At 41.6% G+C, this 13,018-nt stretch overlaps 1 protein-coding gene across 1 annotated transcript in view; it reads right to left on the reverse strand.

Moving 5' to 3' along the window:
- The window catches only part of tfpia (tissue factor pathway inhibitor a), a 39,966-nt gene that overhangs the window by 14,686 nt on the left and 12,262 nt on the right, over positions 1-13,018 (reverse strand). The window contains exon 2 of the mRNA XM_035604160.2: positions 5,609-5,809. Coding sequence (XP_035460053.1) covers positions 5,609-5,809 — 201 coding nt within the window. The remainder of the gene's footprint in view (positions 1-5,608; positions 5,810-13,018) is intronic.

A 13,018-nucleotide genomic window follows, 5' to 3' on the forward strand; every position in this document is an offset into this window, starting at 1 on the left:
ATTTCTACACTCTGTGCTGTTCTCAGGTCTTGAGGGGAGGCTCTTCCTGACCACAGTAATAAAAAGATGCCTCACTGTGTTTTTTTCTTTTTCTTTTGACTTACCAAAAGACCTGAGGCTTCAAGAAGGTGCATAGGGTAAAAGCTAGTGTGATAAATAGGTTGGACCAGGACCATTAGGGGCTTTACAAACCAATGAAATGTTCTTAAGGTAACCAGCGCAGAGACTTTTAAATCTGGAGTAATGTCTGCTCTCTTTCAGTTCTCAGTCACCACACAAGCATGAATTTGAACTACTCGTAGTTGAGCTATATATTCATTATTGTACTGTAATGCTCTGCTCTCTCTTCATATATATATATAATATACAATATATTTTGGGAGAAGCGATAGGAAAGAGCATTACGTACAATAATGAATTCTGCAGATGATAAAGAATGTGCACGACTGTCTCCGAATTGACTTTATTAAAGAGAGAAACGGTCAGATGATGTTTTTCACTAGTCTGCTGGGGTTCATGGTCATTTAAAATTTAACTCACCAGGGCAATTGTCGTAATTTCTTGAGAAAATAGCTGATAAGCTTAGGTTCTGCTTTTTAAACTTAGCTTTGTAACTGCTAACACAGTTAATAGCAACAAACAAAAACACACCTCAAATTTTGTATCCAGCTTTTTTTCCCCAAAGCGAATACACCACATTGCCCAAATCTGCTTTGATTTAGGACGTAGTATGGGATCGGGGGGAAAAAAGTAGTTTATTTCTTTCCATTGCAGTTTCGACTTTTACTATTAAACCGAAGTCACCACCCAGCAGAGCAACAATGGATACACTCACTGATGTGTGATTCAATTTAGATAAAAGAATCTACTAAAACGTGTTATGTTATATTGTAAGATGTCTTTTATCTTTTGTTCAACCAACAACCAATAAAAATACTGCCCTTAAAGTGCCATGGTACAAATATGTAAGTTTTATTGCTCCGTTTAATTCACTGTCATTTTCTTTATGATGAGAAAGCAGCAAGTGTCTTACAATTTGCACACAGACAACATGTGACACCGTGCTGACATGCCACCTTCACATTCCCATCCGGGCAGTTTCTTTTAACATCAAATTTGGACCAGCTACAGCTTAAAAGAAGTAAATCTACTGTAGCAGTGAAGATTTGTGTCTGTGGAGCCTGAGGCACATGCAGCACATTAATGTCGAATCATTTACTGAATATAATTGCCTGCAGGAAGCAAATTCATTCACAGTCCTCTCGTCTGACTTTTTGAATGCATCCCATGGCGTGCAATAAGGTGAAGGTTACGGTTCGCCAGCGGGAGAAGGCACTCTGTCACAGAACAACACGCAATCTGAAGACACTGACAAATGTGTTATGGCCGTGTACGCAAGGGCGTATTTAATGGAGTATTAAAGGTGTGTTGCCTGCTGCAGATGACAGGCAGCATTACGTACACGGCTGCCGGAGAAAATGGGGGTGTTCCTCTCCGGCATTCTCCGGTTTCCATTAGACGGCGTCCAGTGTTTTTTTCCACGTGTACATTATCTGAGCACTGTTCCACTCAGCTGAAGTGCTTTATTTATTTAAGAGTCGGCGTAAGACAAGTCGGTGAAAGGTTTAATTGAGCTTTGATTGTTTTTAAAGAGCAGCAGCTTAAAGATACATTAATGAAATTGTGCTTAACACGATGACGCACTGTGTTCCTGCACTGTGACTACACCAGCCGTTTGCTTTACAGCACACGTCACACTAACCCATTCACACACATTCATACAGCGCAGCTATTTACCGTGCTTTTTCTGTCACATTCATAGACTGCCGCAAAAGGCCATTTAGGCTTAAGTGTCGGCACACATCTGCATGCAGACTGGGGAAAACGGGGATCGAACCACTGACCACCGGGTAAGGGGGCGACAGTCTCTACCTCCTGGGCCACAGCTAGGGTTGCAAAGGGGCGGAAAAGTTAAGCTGATGAATTTTGGAAGTATTACATATTGGAAGCTTTCCATGGGAAAAATGGGAATTATGGGAATTTATGGGAATTAATGGGAATTTAGGAGAACTAACTGGGAATATAGGGTAATGTAATCGAAATGTATCATATCCAAGCATAAATAGAAACATAAGTCATAAGAAAACATCCATGCAAAATGATACAATTAAAAAACATGATGTTTCGACAGATTTGTTTGTAAGTAGAACAGAACAAGTTTTAATGATTTTATTGAACAATCATTTGTTTCATTGAAGAACACAAACATGAATGTTGAGTTAAATATTACTCATCCCCCCAACCCCACTCATTCAAAAATGCACCCCCCATCCAAAAGTCCCCACAAAGTCCCATTCAAAATTTAAAATAAAAAGAGCCCCTCTCCCTCCAAAAAGTCCCATTAAACATGGAAATCTTCCTTCAAGCAATCCTCTGCATTTTTGCCTAACCCTTTAAGTCAATGGGCTCTTCCTGGGCCTCATGAACATCCAACAACATGTCCACTTCCTCAACATCCAACTCTGAGTCTTCCTCTTCAGTGTCACTTTCCAAACTTGTTGAGGATGGCTCTGTGTCAGGCTCAAAGAGCTTGTCAGTGCAAGTCGTATAATTTTATTTTGCCGTGTGGACGACCGGTCCATGAAAATATGACTTGCATGAAACCGGTCCATGGCCCCCTTAAATTCCCGTTAATTCCCATGGAAAGTTTCCATCTTTGAAAGTTCCCGGAATTTTGCAACCTTAGCCACAGCCGCCCGGTGCATCCATCTTTTCATGATTTTCAGACCAAAATCCGTTTGCTTTTAGTCATCCTCAGGTGCTCTGGCATTGCATCAAAGGATGTGTGTCATATGAAGTGTTGTAATTCAGCTTTTTTTGTGTGTGTATCGGTATCCATTTACCAACTGCAGTCACGCCACACCACATGAAAAGATTTTTTTAAAAACCCCACCTCATCTTCCAGATAATAACATGCTCAAACGTGCGGCTAGCAGCTTTGTTCTGCATGAAGGGAGAGGAGATGATGATGATGTGTTCATATCTCTGCCTCTTTTATAATCTGTGAAATTGCTGCTACAGGCAAAAGGTGTCTTGACTCTGAATAACTCACATTAGCGATTTATGATGATGTTCATAATATAATAACAATACAGAATATCACTCACTAACTTATAGAGGCATATTCCATGTGTGGCAGGCTTGTTACCCACATGGTCTTAGGGTTGTGTGAGAGAAAATACACTTGGTCCCTGCTGATGTCTGGAGGGTTTTATTGTGGTTTTGTCCTCACCACTTACCTGGGAACACTGCCACCACCCATCCAGAATCCAATGGGGGGAAAGTATTTTTAGTTACATTTTTCATTCCACTCTAACTGAACTGAAAAACCCAAAACTCAGGATCAAGGATCTTAGTTGAATGTCGAGCCCTTCCTGCACTATTCCAGCAGCACAAACATGTTCACAAACACAGACTAATATGAGCAATTACATGCAGTGTGCATGTGAACAGATTCCTGATATAAGGCACAACCACTCATATATTATGGGAATTACTGTATGCAAATTTAATTTGGGATACAAACCGCTCACTCCTTCTTGTTATGTTTATATATTTCATTGATGAAAGATTTGCCGGCAATAACTTTTACCTTAATGCATTATAAAACATTATACTGCCTGTTAATAGACGTGTGGATGTGCGTGGATCCCTCTGAAGCTTTGGTTTCGAACTTCAGAGTGGTGTGCTTTATATAAAACACTGATATAAAGAGAGAAAAAAGGAAAATTCACCTGACACGATTCAATCTTACCTGCACAACTGAGATTCAACTCTTCATTAGCAGACATTAGAAAACATAACATTAGCTCCCACTGTTACGCAGATGACACACTGGAAAGAGCTGGAAAAGAGCTCACCTATCGGTTGTTGACAATGTTCACGTCACTATCTGCGTGAGCGAACACTAAAAACTTACGATAATATCAAACATGGTTGATTTTGTCGGAACGTCAAGACGAGAAAAAGGCCAACTTAAAACAGATCCGATCATCACTTTACACCAAACTATTGAGATGACAGGAGCGCGACTCAACTCCGGCAAAACTCTCATGATTTTATACCAACAATGGAAATTTGTCTACCACAGTGAAATCGCTTGAAAGACGCTAGGTGTAAGGTCGGCATAAAAACGAGTGAGCAAACTAAAGCCCGAGCACTTGTGGTTGGTGCACTTCAGTTAGCGGAATCATATCAACTAAGGTCTTCTTCCACCAACTAGAAAATATCTCCAAAAACATGTAGCCTATATATTGATATGTATACATGTGTATATATGCTCATATTTTATTATTGTATTATCATTCACCTTTACTGGGGCGCAAAATGTTGTCAGTTTGAAGTTAACAAAAACATTTTTTGTTTTCCCATTACGGTGGTTAATATGATGGAGCAGTAGGTTGTGGTGTGGGGAAGGACGGAAAAGTTCCTGAAGCGAAAAACGACGACGGTGGCATTATTATTTCACCTACAAATGTTAAATGTGTGCGTAGACACAAATCTAGACTTCATTAAATATGGTTTTGTCATTGGAGATGACGACTCAGAGCCCAAAGCCCAGTGTGGCTTGACGCTCTTAAATGAGGCGAAGAATAGAGAAGATTAGCCAAAATAATTTGAGATCTTTTTGGGCCCTCTCCCGTTTCAAGTATGAATAGGTGGGCCTTGAAGGAGAAAAGGTTGAGAACTTGTGATTTAAAGCACTCTGACCTGCTTTTGTATGAGATGGTGCATAAACAATTAAACCTGAGTTGAACTGATTTTGAACTATTCTTTACCCTGGTATTCCCAGCCTGACTTGCAAAGCAACAGTAACCAAGGCAGGCCTAGAAAATTGTCACTTTACAATGAGTGAACATATTTACTGTCACATGTCAACAGGACTGATGGCTGTAAACAGTGGTGGCCTTTGTAAAAGATCCTTTGTATCTCTAATCACAAGGATGGCTTATTTCTCGAGCGCGGCCAAATTATCTATGGTTATTAAATAATAGTTTGCTCCAGTGGCTCTTGCACTGTTTGCTTTTCATTTAAAATGATGGATTCAACGTTATCAGGGTCAGTTTAAGAATATTCAAAACCTGAGGATCTGAGGACATCTCGGGAAATGTGAAAAATTGGGAGATCCAGTTGCTCAGAGTTTGAACACTTTGCTACAAGTTAGGATAAATTAGTTCTACTTTATCATCAACTTAGTAGCCTGTGTGTAACCCATAAATCATACAAAACTGACTGCCTCTCTTAAAAGTGCCCTTTTTTTCAATAACAAGATGCCTTCAGGAAAGCTGCTCAGAATTAATGTGCTGGCAATATTCCACTTTAGCCCATGCCAACAAAATTACTTGGTAATAGGATTTAACGCCCAAGGTGGCATAAAGTCTAATGAGGAATAGCCCTTAAAAAACAAAACTGATCCTTTGCAAGCAACATAACAATGCAATGCTACAAAACATCCTTTCCCTTTTGTATCGCTTTGTATCAGTGGTGTTGGTGTGGATATTCGTGAATTCATGGAAACATTTTTTGTTGCTGTAAGTGTCAGACTCACCTGAGACAACACACGTTTCCTCACATGCTTCCAGGGTCAGAAAATTGTTTGCGTTCCCCCCACAGCCTCCATACTCAAACAGTTCGCAGTGTCCCGAGTCCACGTTGAAGAAGAATCTCTCCTTAATGGCTTTGCAAGGCCCCGGCTCGTCCTTAAAGGCGCACAACTCATTGAAGATGAAGAGCTCAGGTGGTGCTCCACCTGGTGGGATAGAAAGCTAATTTAGTACTTCACTTCCTGTGGCAATCTTTGGGGGGTTTTGTGTGGGAGAAGAAATTAGGTCATAGCATCAAACTCTAACCTCAGGCTTTGAGATAAGGTGCATGCATGGAAGTATTATTTCCAAAAGACTTCAGTATAAATAGTTTGACAGCTCACTGTCTTTATACTGGCTTGTGGAGGATTTGATAACTGTAGAGAATGGAGCTGTGTAACCTGAATGACTGAACATTAAGAGACAAAACACCATTTGCATAACTTTTAATTCTATTTTGTAAAATTACAGAATTGTAACTCCTGTAGTCACAGGCCTCCAGGTGTTTCTGTTGTGCTTTCTGTTGCAATGAGAATAAGACACCGGCTGTAGTGGTGTGGTTACTTCAATACGTCTCAGAAGAGAGGGATACCTGTCCAGAGAGATGTGCTTAATAAACTGAGTTTAATATTCACTAACACTGATGTTCTTACACAATCTCCCATTATTTTCCATTTTCTCAGATTCTTGTCGTTCAGATTGAAATCAGTGATTGTAACCCATCAGCCAACATGGATTATGCTTTTAGCTGTTGAACTTTGTGTTTTGTAATGTCATTTTTTGTGTGTGTGTGTGTGAATGTACGTCATTGAAAACAAACATTAAATTATCTGTCCTATAAGGTGCAAGGTTTTGTCAAAACACAGTGTTTAATCGGAGTCACCCTGCCCTTTCTTATCAGCACAACAGTCAACAAACAGTCCCTCTGCCAGACCAGGTGATGAGAGCAGCAGCTCACCACTGCATCCCTTCCTGCTTCACCTGTCCAAGTCCAAACTATGACCTGGGACTGGGGGAAACAAATCAAATATTCCCAATCTCCTCCCTTCCACCTGATCTGCTATTGCACGGGGCTTCCCTGCAGTCTTGTGGTGTTTTTTTGTGTGTTTTTTTCAATATTTTTCTTGTTGTGGCTGATAAGCAATAGCAGACTGGTTCCTCTAGCAGGGGATGTTTGCCACATCTGTTTCGGTCGGTCTGTAAGAATCAAAACCAAGTAAAGTTAAAACAGCTTGAATGCACCCAGTACACTCGTAGAGAGCAGGGCCGGTGTTAAGGGGATGTCTGTGCCTATAAGGGTATCGCTGCATGCCGAGGATGGTAAAAAATTCACGTTTTAACGGAACAATAGAATGGACAGGATATCTCCCGATGTTGCCGGTGGTCAGTCTCTCTGTGACAGATAGTCAGTCTGTTTTTAAAAGAGTGCGCTAGAGAGAGAGAGAGAGAGAGAGAGAGAGAGAGAGAGAGAGAGCAAAAGAGACTTTTGCACACAGCTCTACAATGAAACAACAGCACAAAACACTGTAAGAGACCTTTTATGTTGTGTAAAAATTGTTCCATTAAGGGACTGTGGCAGGAAAAACTTAGTTTATATAGTGTGTCTATATAGTAGTCTAAATATACAACTCGTGAGCAGCATATGCATATCTCCTCTTTTGTTTTTACTGTGATTTAAATTCATTTTTAAGTATTCTTGTTGTTGTGTTTAGTTTTAATGTCTTCAAATGGATTTCCACACCTCTGTGAAGGACTATGAAGTGCCTTGTGTCTGAATAGTGCTGTATCAATTAACTTGCTTGCCATAGACAAACCTGCTATTGGCTATTTATTAAGCCGACAGTAGCAGTTTACTTGTAATGCTAATAATTTGGTAGCCCTCGCCAAGGTGGGGCCGTAGTTCCACTATCCCCCTCACTACTTCACACATGCTCATTGTTGATCCCCACTCAACAAACTTTGCAGAGAAATTGCGCAGTGTTGATATTGTTTGCTCTCCACACTGTCACTGGATGCCTCAACCTACCATGGCTGCAGAGCAGAATCGTTCCTTTTGGAGAAAAAGAAATGAGTGCAGACGCAGTGCAGACTGGTCTTTGTGACAATCTCTTCCAAACAAGAGTGTTCAATAAGTCAGAGCTTGGCCGCCGAAGAAGAGGAAGGAAAACAGGTTCCTCCCATTGATTTCTACTCCTCTCGTCAGACACAGACCAAAGTGCAATTAGCAGAATGTCCCTCAATCTCTCATGTCCAATATCCCGACAGAGTCATTGTGAGGCAGTCTGAAAGAAACATTACAGAGGACAATGTTCTGATCCGAATTCAAAAAAATTGGCCCGGTTAAGAAGCCAGAAATGTGCATCCACAGGTTCAAATGCATTTGTGCACATATTGAAACTTTTAAAGCCCCCTTTATTTAAAGCGGTGCTGCAAGACTGCAATTTAGGATAGGATTTTGAAATACAGTATGGACAAAACTATTTACTACCACTGAAATGTGCATTCACATTGTAGATGACGACTCAGAGCCCAAAGCCAAAAGTGTGGCTTGACGCTCTCAAATGAGGCGAAGAATAGAGAAGATTAGTCAAAATAATTTGAAGAAGAAGAAAAAGTGAACATGGCAAGAGAAGGGAACGTCACAGCATCAGTTTTAACTTCAAACTCCTATAAGGTGTGTCACTGTCCATCACCTTGTGATCAACCGTGTTTACCAGTTACACACCCTGCACTCTAACAAGCAGGCATTTTGTTTTCCATGTAACATAATACAGACAAAGGCAAATTCTGTAAAAACACTCAGCAATCAGTTACCAGCACAACCAGTCAGTCAGCTCCTGTTGAGGGTGGGACATTCTGGTAGTGGTAATGCGCATGGGTGTTTTGTCAGTTGTTCTTTTTTATAAAATACTTAATTTGGTAGGGTGTTGGTTTGGTTGTTGTTGTACAGTGATGAGCATTGGGCAGAGACAACTATAGCCTTTATTTGGGTCAGGCTTATATTAGACACAGGCTCTTACTTCTAAACACCATGTTCCTCCATGTTTTCCTGTTTTCACAGTGCTTATTCCATCAGTACAGCAAGAGTCACGTCAGGCATTCCACTGTGTCCCCCAACGATGTTAAGCTACCATGAATAAAACTCAACACTTCCACCAGAATGTTCACATTAAGTCCTGCCTTTATAGGCAAACTCTCAGTGTGAAAAACCATCGTCGTGTTGAGCTTTTCAAGTTAATTAGAGTGTGAAAATATAATTTCCTCTAATGAGAAACTGAGAGCAGCAGAGTGGTGAGCGTAACACGACTGTTGTTGTACTGATGGAATTGGTTCCGAGGGAAAGTGCTAAAGTTACCGTGCGTGAGCTGTTCAGTATTCCCTTTTTTTTCTCCCGAGTCTTTATTAGCGACCGGCTTTGTTCGTGCTGGCCCCAACATGTGTCTGCAAACTTATGTATCATGGAGTTTGCAGACTAGAAATTAATTAAACTACTGGATTACAGTCATTTTTAAAAAGTGAGGGAGGGATTTGCAACTGAGTGAGGGACTTGCACACCCTTTGTGATGGTACGAGCAATCCACAAATCCAACCAAAGCTCCAGATCTGTCGTCAGGAATCCTCCACGTTGTTGAACAGAGACTAGAGTAAATAAATACAGTCCTACTCACACAATACGTCTGCAAAATCCTTGGAAGCCAAGCGACAAATCAGCGTTGATGTGTGGATCATGCTAAATCGAGAAACTGATTTTACCTGCGTCAAATTTCCATTGGCAGCTCATCTACTGACAGCCCCAGCTTGGCACACACACACATGCAAGCGCCCAAGCACGCTAGCACGCACGCACACACACACACACACTTGGATAAAGATCTGAGTTGCTCAATATGTGCACTATGCCAAGAGCCTCTGTAATTCCCCATATGGGCAGGCTGAGTTGTTTTGAGGCCCGGTCCCAGCTTGTTTAGTGTACCAGAAGATTATCTTCAATTCTCATTTCTCGGTCCTCTAGCAGAGGGGACTTAAGGACCAACTGTGCAGCAGCCATGGAGCAGCTAACAACAAAAACAGCCCATTTTTGATGAGTTCGACAAAGCACTGCAGAGCACACAATGTCATCAGGGTGGCAGTAAAGACTGATGGACTAACAGCTGGAGAAAGTGAGACGGACGAAGACAGAAAGACTCAGCGTTGAGAACTCCCGGTGGTTTTGTCATCTGCAGCTATATATCATGAGCAAATAGTTACTACTGTATGCTCTCTTTGTGATGTCATCGAGTAAGAAACATACCAAAAAGTACAGCATATGCATTTAAACACTTGCTCACCAAGTTAAATTTAATCTAAACAAAGGACATTCAGACTTGTATTAATGGGAACAAAAGAGTCCGAGTACACTCTGATGTGTACTCATTGTGTTGCATTACGGTCACTTTTAAGGTCTAATTCAGAAACTGACAAGTTTTTCCACAGTGCTGAGATGTTTCTTGTGTCCGATTATTTGCTAATATAAAAGCATATATATACACACACACTGTATCTATAATGAAATTAGTCACTGCGTTAGGAAGACTCATTTATTTGTTTGTGGACTCACTAAATGGTACCAGGAGGGTGACTGCCAGAGTAGCCACGTGCACTGTAAAAAGACTCATAATGTTCGTCAGAGCCGTGCCCGTCAGTGGACAAAGGGCTGAAGGTGAGTCACAGCCTGTCCCAAGGTTTTACAGCTATTGTGTGTGTGTGTGTGTGTGTGTGTGTGTAATTGTGTGTCCGTAAACATTTTGTCATTCAATTACAGGGGCATAGAGGAAGCACCAAATATTGTGTGTATTGGACCAAAGAAGCCATTTTTCCGAGAAACATGATTTTTAATCATGAGATTGTGTTAACGACATAAAATATACACCTTGTGCTAACTTTAAACTAAGCTTTAATTTGGGGTTGGGGTATCGTGGTTTCATTCTTGCGATACAGGATTTGTGACACCAATTTATGTTGCTGTTTCACTGCTATCAGGGGTATAAGGGTATATATGGGTGGGTTCTGGTTATGTTCAGTCAAGCTTTGATTTATTTGTGATTTATCTTTTTTTCATCACTATAACTATAGCTTGCATAATATACATACATTTATAATGTATGCCGAGATTCACATTCATCCAGGTCATATTTATTCACAAGGGTGTTGAATCGGGAGCAACTGGAATCAGTTGTTACCAAGTCCATTTGCTCCTGATTCAACGCCATATTAAAATGACATTATTGTACAAATGCATGCTTTTTCCACATGGATACAATACAGTACAATGCAAAGAGAAGCTACAGTGACTCACTATCAGACAGTAACAGCATGCTAACTTCAGTAGAACAAAAGAGGTGGTACGAATAGAATCCAAAGAGTAAACATTTGCGTAACTTCCCCCATCTCAACAAACTTCGCAAAGTGGAACTGTCAAAACTGTGGAGTATGATGACTGAGAGTCGCACAAGTGTTATGCTTCTACTTCTAAATAATATGTGTTTTATTCTCGATTTTGTCACGAGCCTCTGTCAAATTGAATGAAATTAAAGACGGGCAGAGGTCCACTCCCAGCAATTCAATCAAGAGTGAAGATAGATACTTTGTGTACGTGAGTCCAAGGCTACGAAAAGTGCTTCTGCTCACTAATACTGAATCCAAAAGAAGCGGGGTATGGGAAAACAGTGACAATGACCCAACAGATCATTTCAGATGCAGCTCATTAAAGCAATTCACCGGCATTTGTGCGACTATTGAGTGCACTTCCTATGGCGCTCCTTGTAGGGAGATCAAAGAGAGCTAAAGGGTTTTCTCCATCACATCAAAGGAGTCCCAGTGAAACACGGGTGCGTTTTGTACCTCCAGTCGGAATCTGTTGCCATTTTACCCACATAAAAGCTCTGAGAGCTCTCGTCATGTGGTTGAGAAACAACCTGGGGGCTACCCTGAAGCCTGATAGAGTAGTGGAACTACTTGTGTTGGGGCAGCAACAGGCCTGGTCCTGTATTGCCCGGTACACAGAGCATGACACAAACTTGCCAAGATCGGTGGTGTGATCGTCGCTCAAGTGGAAAAAAAGTCCAAGATCATACAACATCTACCGTAATTTTCGGACAATAAGCCGAGCCTTTTTCCCCCATTTTTCGACCCTGCGGCTTATATAACGGTGCGGCTGATCTATGGATTTTTACAGCTAACGGCCACTAGGGGACCTCCTAAATCTAACAGGTTACAGTCCACCAACTTTAACTCTACGGGCTCTATGACCGGTCCGCGGTCCACGGTCCACGGTTAAAGCAGCGAAAAGCAACTTTCGCTCAAGTTTGCGAGTTGATCCTGATGGCGTGGAGGAGTGTCAAAACATCCACGATCACCGACGGGTTCCGAAAGGCTGGACTGCTGCGTGGTGAAGAGGAGGACGCCGCCACAGGCTCAGCTGAGGCCCTTCAGAGGCGGTTCGATTCCGACAGTGACGAAGAGGAGTTCGTTGGTTTTGAGAGCGACAACGAAGGAGAGAGGAGAGTGGCTGACGAAGCCACCCTGAGCCTGTTCGTTTCCGACACTGAAGATGAGGTCTTTGGTGGTTTTAGTACGTTATGCAAATATGCAACTTGTTTGTTGAAATGTTAATAAATGGGAGCTTCCTCAAGCAGCCATCTCTTTCCCGACAATCCCCTCTGTGCATGAACTCTTAAATATGGTAATTAACCATTAAAACACCTGCGGCTTATAGTCCAGTGCGCCTTATAGATGTACAAATCATTAAATTTAGCTGCTGCGGCTTAAACTCCGGTGCGCCTTATAGTGCGGAAAATACGGTAGTACCAAAGGTTTGCCTGTACAAGCCATTGCTAATGCAACTGTGCTCTAGATAGTAGCACTGCAGGGAAACCTTCTTAATTATCTAAAAGCCTTGTGAGAGCCATGCATTTTTAATCAGAGCCTGCGTGTTGGTGCGGCAGGTGGTGAGGGAGGAGGGATGAAATGAGAAAGTTAATCGTCGAACCACAACTCAATAGCTTTTGTGGACCAATTTATCCACACCAAGCCACATTTAACATTCATCTCAGCTTGCCTTCCTCATCCGCAACTTTTCACAAGATCCTGGACAGATTTTAGAAAATCTAAGTGTCTGCTTTCTCATGAATTCAACTCTCGTCCCTGCATCTAGGAGCTGCAAACTGAACTAGCGGCTTTCATCAATTCCACCAACTTTCCTCCAATGTCAGCTCAGTGGTGGAAATCTTCACACCCTCCCCTCTGCAAAGGTATTATCTTTTCCTGGCACTATCTAATTTGAGCCCCTACCTGTTTCCCACTTCATCTCAATAACAAAACAACATTGGGATCCCGAA

The sequence above is a fragment of the Scophthalmus maximus genome, chromosome 14, assembly GCF_022379125.1.
Source record: "Scophthalmus maximus strain ysfricsl-2021 chromosome 14, ASM2237912v1, whole genome shotgun sequence".
In the NCBI taxonomy this organism is placed as follows: Eukaryota; Metazoa; Chordata; class Actinopteri; order Pleuronectiformes; family Scophthalmidae; genus Scophthalmus; species Scophthalmus maximus.